Source organism: Trachemys scripta, chromosome 2 (assembly GCF_013100865.1).
Source record: "Trachemys scripta elegans isolate TJP31775 chromosome 2, CAS_Tse_1.0, whole genome shotgun sequence".
Lineage (NCBI taxonomy): Eukaryota > Metazoa > Chordata > Testudines > Emydidae > Trachemys > Trachemys scripta.
Genome location: NC_048299.1, coordinates 121845094 through 121853695, shown reverse-complemented (window position 1 = coordinate 121853695; position 8602 = coordinate 121845094). Strand labels below are relative to the sequence as shown.

At 42.3% G+C, this 8602-nt stretch overlaps 1 protein-coding gene across 2 annotated transcripts; it reads left to right on the top strand.

Annotated features, from left to right (window-relative positions):
• Nucleotides 1-464: 464 nt before the first annotated feature.
• MED10 (mediator complex subunit 10) lies at nucleotides 465-7700 on the top strand. Of its 2 annotated transcripts, XM_034761501.1 has the most exons (5): nucleotides 465-626; nucleotides 1625-1708; nucleotides 3001-3103; nucleotides 6228-6334; nucleotides 7481-7700. In XM_034761501.1, exons 1-4 carry the CDS (start codon nucleotides 505-507, stop codon nucleotides 6321-6323), a joined length of 405 nt encoding a protein of 134 aa, XP_034617392.1. In that variant the 5' UTR covers nucleotides 465-504; the 3' UTR covers nucleotides 6324-6334; nucleotides 7481-7700. The 2 variants fall into 2 exon arrangements, with proteins under 2 accessions (XP_034617392.1, XP_034617393.1); XM_034761502.1 differs by lacking the exons at nucleotides 465-626; nucleotides 7481-7700 and adding an exon at nucleotides 2664-2799 and having other exon boundaries at nucleotides 6228-6857.
• Nucleotides 7701-8602: the final 902 nt, after the last annotated feature.

Sequence of the window (8602 nt, the reverse complement as noted above, 5' to 3'; positions counted from 1 at the left end):
GACAGAGTTGCAGGAGCACAGGATGCTATGGGACAGCTGCAGGAGGCCTATTACTCTTGACACAGACCAAGCAGTGTCCACACTCCCACGGCATCATCCTCAGCATGGCAACCACGATGCCACGCCCTCAGTCAGGTGGTTTCTCCACGCACATAAAGAGTTGGGGAGGTTGACCAGACCGTAGCTAGGCCCACACCTGGCAACTCCCACTGAGCTTGTCTTCGGTTCCAGGGCCGAGCAGGAGCCTGCGAGGCCGGGGAGTTGCCCACCCTCCCAGGGACGCTTTCCCCTAAGGCTGGGCTCGGCCTCCTTCTGTCCCTGGGGGGAGCCGAGCCCCTCGCGCCACTGGGCGAGTCCCCGGGGCTGGGCCACCGCTGCCGGCAGAGGGTCCCGGGTCGGGGGCAGAGTGCCAGCGCAGGAATCCCGGCTTTGCCCCGCCCCTGCCGCTCTCGGGCGCGCGACCGGAAGTGGCGGCTGACCCGGAAGTGGCGGCGGCGCAGGGCGATGGCGGAGAAGTTCGACTCGCTGGAGGAGCAGCTGGAGAAGTTCGTGGAGAACATTCGGCAGCTCGGCATCATCGTCAGTGACTTCCAGCCCAGCAGCCAGGCCGGCCTCAACCAGAAACTGTGAGACCCCCCCCCCCCTCCGCCCCGGCCTCGCGCCGCCCCTCTCCGGTTCAGTGGCCCCCCACGCTGTGCGGCTGGGTCGGAGGGTGGCTGAGCCCAACGGAGCAGCGCCAACCCCTTGCAGGCGCTGTGGGGCCTTGTGGGAAGCGGGTGTGGGGGCACTTCCCGGAGCAGAGCCGGCCTGTAACAGTCGTGTGGGTGGGGTGGGGAGAGGAGTGCCGTGGTGCCTCCTAGCCTGCAGGCGCTGTCTCGCCTAGGAATAGTGAGGACGGGTCTGTCCGTGATGGACCAGTGTACAAATTTCAAGTAACACCTGTCACGTGGCATGGTGATCAACAGAGAGTAGGTCTCTAACATGCAGTTGCATTGTTGTGTGAAGAGCAATTAGGGTGACCAGACAGCAAATGTGAAAAATCGGGACAGAGGGTAGGGGGTAATAGGAGCCTATATAAGAAAAACACCCAAAAATCGGGACTGTCCCTATAAAATCAGGACATCTGGTCACCCTAAGAGCAATACTTATGTCTAAATAAACTGTAAACTAAACTTTGAAGAATGGTATATTAGCAGTGATTCAACAAGATGCAGTGGTGCCAAGTGTGCAGTCCCACAGGAAAATATACTGATTTCCAAACGTGTTTGTAGTATGTTCAAATCTGGGACATGCGATTGCAACAATAATCTGTTTTGTGACTGCCCTGGTGGGATTCATGATTACAATTTACCTGTTTGGAAGGGACTCATATACTCAGTATGATGTGTTATGTACCGAAGACCTAGATTTAGAAGTGCCTTAGGAATCCAGGGCTACACATGGAGAAGGTGCCATGAGAACCTCCAGGGAACCTTTCCATTGCCTTGTTTATTCATGCAGTCTTTTGTAGGCAGTAATCCAATAACAGTGAGATCAGTTATGCATTGTAGCTGAGAAAATATAGAAGGATGTCTGTAACTAATTTGGGTCTGGTTTTATAGCCACATGATTTTTCTCTTCCCAGGAATTTTATGGTTACAGGCTTGCAAGATATTGACAAGTGCCGACAGCAACTTCACGATATAAGCGTACCTTTAGAGGTTTTTGAGTAAGTAATTTTACATCTAGGGAGCAACCTCCACACATCGTCAAATTGAAGAGACAGTTAATCTTGTAGTGTTAGACATTTCCACTGCAGTTTTTGTTTTGTAAATTTGACTTTAAAAATACTTTTTCCTTTAAATTCTTTTGGAATAATTCAAATTATGAATTATCCATCTGTTTTCACAACTGTTTATTTTGTCATTTATGTTTGCATAAAATTGCATAACTCAAGGCTTGGAAAGCTCTTATCTAATTCAGTGTCTTGGTACTGTACATAGCTTTCCATCTCACTCTGGTTCTTTATTCAGGATTCAAATCTTGCTTTCGATTACAAGTGACATTTAGTTTTTTTTTATCAGAGCCCCTGTTTTTGTACACCATAATCACTGCATATATTTACATAATTGGCAGTCAGCTGTTAATTGGCCCAAACTAGATCAGTAAGAGTATAACAGGTGAATGGCAGAGCTATGTGAGTCAACTTACATTGTTCACTGAGTTAGCACATTAGTCATCCAATTTAATGAATTCTAAATTGCCTCAAATGTGACAAGCTGAGAGATGTGTATAATATTGCTAATTGTAGATGGCTAAACCAGGTGGTCTCAAAACTTTCTTATAGTTCAGTCCACATTTTAATAGTTTAAGACCATATCTTTCAATTTATTTCAATCACACAACATCCTTGTGGCTACTAAAGTAATTGTTTCTATGGCATAGTAAAATTAGGGAAATACTTATGCCTTTTTAGCACTTTCTAATAAAGTAAGTGTTACCTTTTTTTAAAAGAAGTCAACATACCTCTCCCCATCTCCCCAGTTCTGTCTACTCAGTTCCTCTTGATCTTCTAGCTGCTTTATTCCTTTCTCCCTGTATACCACTTTGCTACGATTGTCACATCACTTTGCTTTACTCACTGCCGGTCCATTTGCTGATGGTGACTCCTGTTTCTTCTCTAGCTTTCATGTACTTACTGGTGGTCTGGAGAGAGTTAGCTAGTCACATGGTACTGATTCCCAGCACATTCTACAACCCTCTAGACTCTCCACAAGGAAAAGTCTGGACACTTAGAAGCAGCTGGCCATTGAAAACCAGGCAGGTGCTCCTTGGATCACAGTTTGGGAGCTGCTGGCCTAATCCACATATTAGAATGCATGCTTCAGATGGCGGAATACAAAGCATGCTTGTTTATTACTTTTACTCAGTGTAATTGAGCTTTTCATTGCTGTATTTAGTGAAGATGAGGAATATCTTAGCCTGCATGATACACTTACATGGCATCTTTCATATTTCCAGATACATAGATCAAGGCCGTAATCCCCAGCTTTACACTAAAGAGTGTTTGGAAAGGGCTTTGGCTAAAAATGAACAAGTAAAAGGCAAAATTGACACGATGAAGGTAAGATGGGTATAATGTATTAAAAGTATAATTGTTCTTTATAATAAGAATAGGAACCATATTTAAGTATTTGTAAGCCTTGTCATCTTGTTTGTTTGTGTGATTATCAGATTTTCTTCATAAAATGGGTTGCACTGGGGCTTATTTTGAATCTATTTGTTTTAACTGATGATGCTGCAGCCTGTCTTTTTTAGTTATGGTCTCTAATTCTATGGTAAGGTTAAATACAAAATCAAGCTTTCATTTCTTTAGCCATAACATACATCTAATCTAATCTTTATACAGTCTGTTCATAGAGCTGCCACCTCTTGTAAAGTGCTTTGATATCTAATGATGGAAAGTGTGCTGTGTGAGAGCTAATTGGTTTTGTTACTACTACTATTCCATAGACACTGAATATGTAATTTCCTAAGTATGGCTATGGCGTGCACATTAACCATAAAACAGTTCTATGAATAGAAAAACATGAAGGATACTCTCTAATTATCTCTTTCTAATAAAGTAAGATGCTTTCTGTTATTTGATATCAAGTATCGGGGGGGTAGCTGTGTTAGTCTGTATCTACAAAAACGAGGAGTCTGGTGGCACCTTAAAGACCAACAGATTTATTTGGGCATAAGCTTTCGTGGGTAAAAATATCACTTCTTCAGATGCATAGAGACTATCGTTGTTTTTGTTATTTGATAGTTACCCTTGTATGACCCAAACAGGTCACCAAAATTCAGGGTTCTGTGGGTTGTATTGGTCAGGAGAAGAAACTGATGATGGAGCTGGATATCTTCGATGCAGGCCTCTTTATTTACAAAGAATTTAGAGAGTCATGTTTCCCCAAACACAGCAGGAATCAAACGGGAGAGAGTTTCTTTGCTCACAGTTCCAAGCCTCTTTCAACCAGCGCTCAGCCCAAAAATCTCTCTAGGATTTTATTATGCTCCCAGGCAAGCCTTTGTCCTTGACTTTCTGCTCTTTTGCTGATTTTGTTGTGTGTCCTTGCTGCTTCCCTGTCTCATACACCGCTGCTAAAGCAATACTTAGCAAAGCCTCTCCACCCACATGTGCCTTACATGTCTCCGTGTTTTGGCTGTAGGCTGCTATTGTTCCACCTTTCTGGTTTTGTAAAGGAGTTGAATATTTCTTCCACTTTTCCTGAGTGAAGGACCGCTTTAACAACCTCAGTTTCAACAAGGTTTAACCCAACCCATAACAGTATTTTCCCCTTGTGTGATGCTAAAGGGATTAAATCAAACAAAAAACCCCACAACCCTCTTACTCCATGAGTGGAGGACAATTAAGTTTTAGCAGTAACAGCAGTCTGCACTTATTCCCCTTAAATAGAAGCATTGTTATGTTTTCCAAATCTTGTTTAGCCTCATTGCATTTGGAACATTGGTGTGTAGATAAGTTATAGATGTATAACAAACTGTTTTTTATTAATTTTGTTGTTAGGTAAGAAATTTTACTATCTTCAGTGGGAGATGAGGCACACAGTGGCAGATATTAAATGAAAGTTCAAGTTGATGTTGGTTTTTAAAAAAAAAAAGTGTTTGACTTACAGTTCTCGAATTAGTAGTTTCTTTTCAGTAAGATCATGGGCATCCTATTACATAGTGTTTAATCAGCCTTAGGAGTTCATTACTGAAAGATATTGAGACAGTTTATCAAGATTCAGGAAAAAAAATAGTCAGCTGAAGAATAGCTAGATTTAAATAGGCACAGAGGACAGCAACATGCATGCTACGAGACATATTTATCTCCAGGTTTCAGTGGTCTGTCGTCATCCTCATGACTTGTAGCCTTACATACTTGTCTAAGTGCATTCTTTTTATTCCTTCTGAAGTGCTGGGTATAAGATGCTCCTTTTGGGTAGAATATCAGACTTGGTGAACCTCTTGTGATCTAGCATAATAGCTTTATGTTTAACTATACAAGTTGTATTTCTGATGGAGTGGGTGTGACTGGAGCATGCTGTAAGCTGGCTATATCCAGTTATTGGACAGCATAGCACAAGTTAGAGACGCTCCTAGGCTGCTCTAACTGTTTCAGGGTTGGGGTAAAGATTCAGGAAGCCATAATGGGTTGGTTCTCAGCATCTTTCCCTCCCTTACTAAAGATTCCTTACCCTTGTCCTGGTGATTGGGGGAAGAAAACCAGCCATGCTTTGCTAGGTGCTTCCCTGGTCTCAAGCAGTATCAATCAAACTTCTATCCTTTTCTCCCTGCAGTTCCCACAGCCTGGCAGGGAAGTCAGAACTATTCTCTCCTTCCCCTATGGTGTAGCAAGCAACTAGTGGATGAGTTGCTGAGCTGCTGCATCAGGCAAGGGACAGCAGTTGGTCAGAGGAACTTGGCTCATGTCAGAGTTGCTCTTGGGGCTTGAAGAGAAGAGCTAGGCAGCACTAGGGGAAATGGTGGAAAGGGGGCTGATTCAGGCCTCTTTCGGTATGCCTACACTGGAAACTTCAAAGCGCTGCCGCGGGAATGCTCCCACGGTAGCGCTTTGAAGTGCAAGTGTGGTTGTGCATGAGTGCTGGGAGAGAGCTCACTCTCTCAGTGCTCTTGGTAATCCACCTCCACGAGGGGATTAGTTCCAAGTGCTCTGAGTCTATCTACACTAGCGCTTTAAAAAGCTCTAACTTGCTGGCTCAGGGGGGTCAAAAATCACCCCCTTAAGCACAGCAAGTCTGAGCACTGTAAAATCTAAGTATAGACAAGCCCTTAGTTTAAAAGCTTCAGGACATGGTTCAGCACATTTTCAATTAGTAAGTGCCAGTTTTCTTCTTTAAAATGATAGACTCAGGGGGGCCACAAATTGGACACCACTGCACCAGAGCTTATCAAGAGTCCAGTTTCCTTACGTTTCTTGAATGAGTTTGATTGCTAGTTTAGTTTATAGAAAATACAAAATACTTGAGTTTGACTCAGCAAATAGATTTCAGGCAGTTACTATGAATACAGGTCTTGTAGGACATGTTTTTCTGACTTGACTACCATTCAGTGGGGGTCAAGAAATGGTAGACCTGGTTGACTATTATTTGCAAATATTTCAGTGAATAACTTATTCTGTTCGACTGGCTCCAGTAAATGGCCAATTTTTTTTAATATTCTAAAATCTTTTTTCATTCTAGAAATTTAAAAGCCTATTGATTCAAGAGCTGACTAAAGTCTTCCCAGAGGACATGGCCAAGTACAAAGCTATTCGAGGAGAAGAACCTCCTCCTTAAGACTGCCTTTGGTATGTTCTAAGATGCCTAATATTTTCATGGAACTGATAATCTCCTGTTGTGAAAATTGTTGAGCTCACTGGACAGAGGAAGAACTTAAGTCTTCCTACTAGGTGTGTTCATGTATGTCATGGTTATTGGCTGTGAGGGAGCCTGATTACAACTCAATTTTTTTTTTTTTTTTTTTTTTTTTTTTTTGGAAGCCATAATGTTTTCCTGCAGACTTGTGTCTAAAGATTGCATTTGAAACTTCCTGTGCTAATGTGTTCTTTCCACAAAAGTTGTTTGAGGCATGTGTGTGACTTGCAAGCTATTATACATCATTTCCCACAAAGTACACTTCTAGTGACACAGTTCCTCCTCTACCTTGGTGGGTCCCGGGCTTATTGGCAATTTTGCTTGCCTTATAGATTCACCATGTGGGTCGGGAAACAGCCCAGAGACCTTCCCCTCTGGTAGAAGCCACAGTCCAGATCAATTCCTCCTGTGTCTGATCAGGAGTTGGGAGGTTTGGGGGGAACCCGGGCCTGCCCTCTACTCCGGGTTCCAGCCCAGGGCCCTGTGGACTGCAGCTGTCTAGAGTGCCTCTTGGTACAGCTGCACAGCAGCTACTTCCCCATGGCCTCCTCCCAATACCTTCTTTATCCTCACCACAGGACACTTCTCCTGGTGTTTGATGCTTGTACTCCTCAGTCTTCCAGCGATATGTCTTCACTCTCAGCTCCTAGTGCCTCTTGGTCCCAACTCCTTACATGCACACCACAAACTGAAGTGAGGTCCTTTTTAAACTCAGGTGCCCTGATTAGCTAGCCTGTCCTAATTGATTCTAGCAGTTTCCTGATTACTCTAGTGCAGCCCCTGCTCTGGTCACTCAGGGAACAGAAAATTACTTATCCAGTGACCAGTATATTTGCCCTCTACCAGACTCCTGTACCCCACCGGTCTGGGTCTGTCACTCTAACTATAGAATGATCAAGTGCCAGACTGTGGATAAATACACTTCTTTTGGAAGCTAGTTATACTTGATCAATAAAATAGGCTACAGCCATCTCATGCGGGGGGAGTAAGAATTGACTGCTATTACCTGACAGTTTATAAAAGCATAACTGGACAAGACTCTTTGCTAAATTTCTGCTGAAATGGAAATCCATTGCCAGGTGCTGTACTTCCATGTAACTTTGTCAACCACAACCAAAAAGTCCCCTTCAGACCTGTGAATGGAAGGACAGGTGGCTGATGATGGAAAAACTGAATTTTCAAGGATGGCCTCCCATCAGTGCTTTATATTTTGTACAGCATTTGATGCAGAAACAAATCTTTTATTAAGTGTATTGCATTTTCTTTGGGCAAAATATATAATAAACATTTTGAAGTGAATTTTGTAGCTAGTTCTTCTAGTATGTTTCTGTTCATTCCATCGCAATATATTTTTCAAGAAAATAGAGGAAAGCTTGAACAAATTAGCACAAGGCTCAGAATAATAGAAATCATGTTAGCATATCTAAATCTTTTGAGAAGTCTTAGATTAGACTGAATTACACCTGAAAATAACTTATTACTTGGCATTATCTTCGTTTTTAACCAAAAATTTTAAAATTCTCTCATGGTGGTAGGTAACTTTCTTGCATACAGTGGTATGCATTTAAGTGGTCCCAACTAGGTTTTGAAACTAGTTTCATTTGAGATTAATAGGTCATGTAGTTAAATGTTCACAGCTATTGTTTATTGTAGGTGCTCCTTCTTGCAGGAAAGATTAGTTTAACAGGATCACCATGCAGTGCTGTACTGTACATAGTGAAAGGCTAGCTTCACAGTGGAAAAGGCTGAAAACGTCCCTACTTCTACTGTGTTAGGGAGGCATTCAAATAGTAGCAAATATGCCTTTTGTTATAATACTTAACATTTCACTGATGTTGGTCTGTATATTGAGATTTAATTTGTTTATTTAAAATCTTGCTGAATTATTTGATCGTACTTGTTACCGTAAAGCAGCTCACTTACCAACAGCATAAATAGAGAATACGAATGTTATGTTTGCATTTGGTTCAAGTCACTTATATAACTCATGAATGCCACACTTGCACATGCATGTATTCTGTATATGCTATGAGCTTTACAGCAACTGTTCTAGCTCCTGTTTATATTTAATAAAACTAGAAACAGCAATGTTGACAGTACAAGTTTTCTTAATTAACAAAAGAGATGGTAGGAATATAGTGAGTTAAGAGTCTGTATACTTACTGCAATCTGGAATTTATACTGCCTTAAGTTACATTCAT

Coding starts and splice junctions, on each gene's coding strand:
- MED10 (XM_034761501.1), top strand. CDS start 505: ATGGCGGAGAAGTTCGACTCGCTGGAGGAGCAGCTGGAGAAGTTCGTG. Junction 627..1,624: donor GCCGGCCTCAACCAGAAACT/GTGAGACCCCCC, acceptor TTCTCTTCCCAG/GAATTTTATGGTTACAGGCT. Junction 3,104..6,227: donor GCAAAATTGACACGATGAAG/GTAAGATGGGTA, acceptor TTTTCATTCTAG/AAATTTAAAAGCCTATTGAT.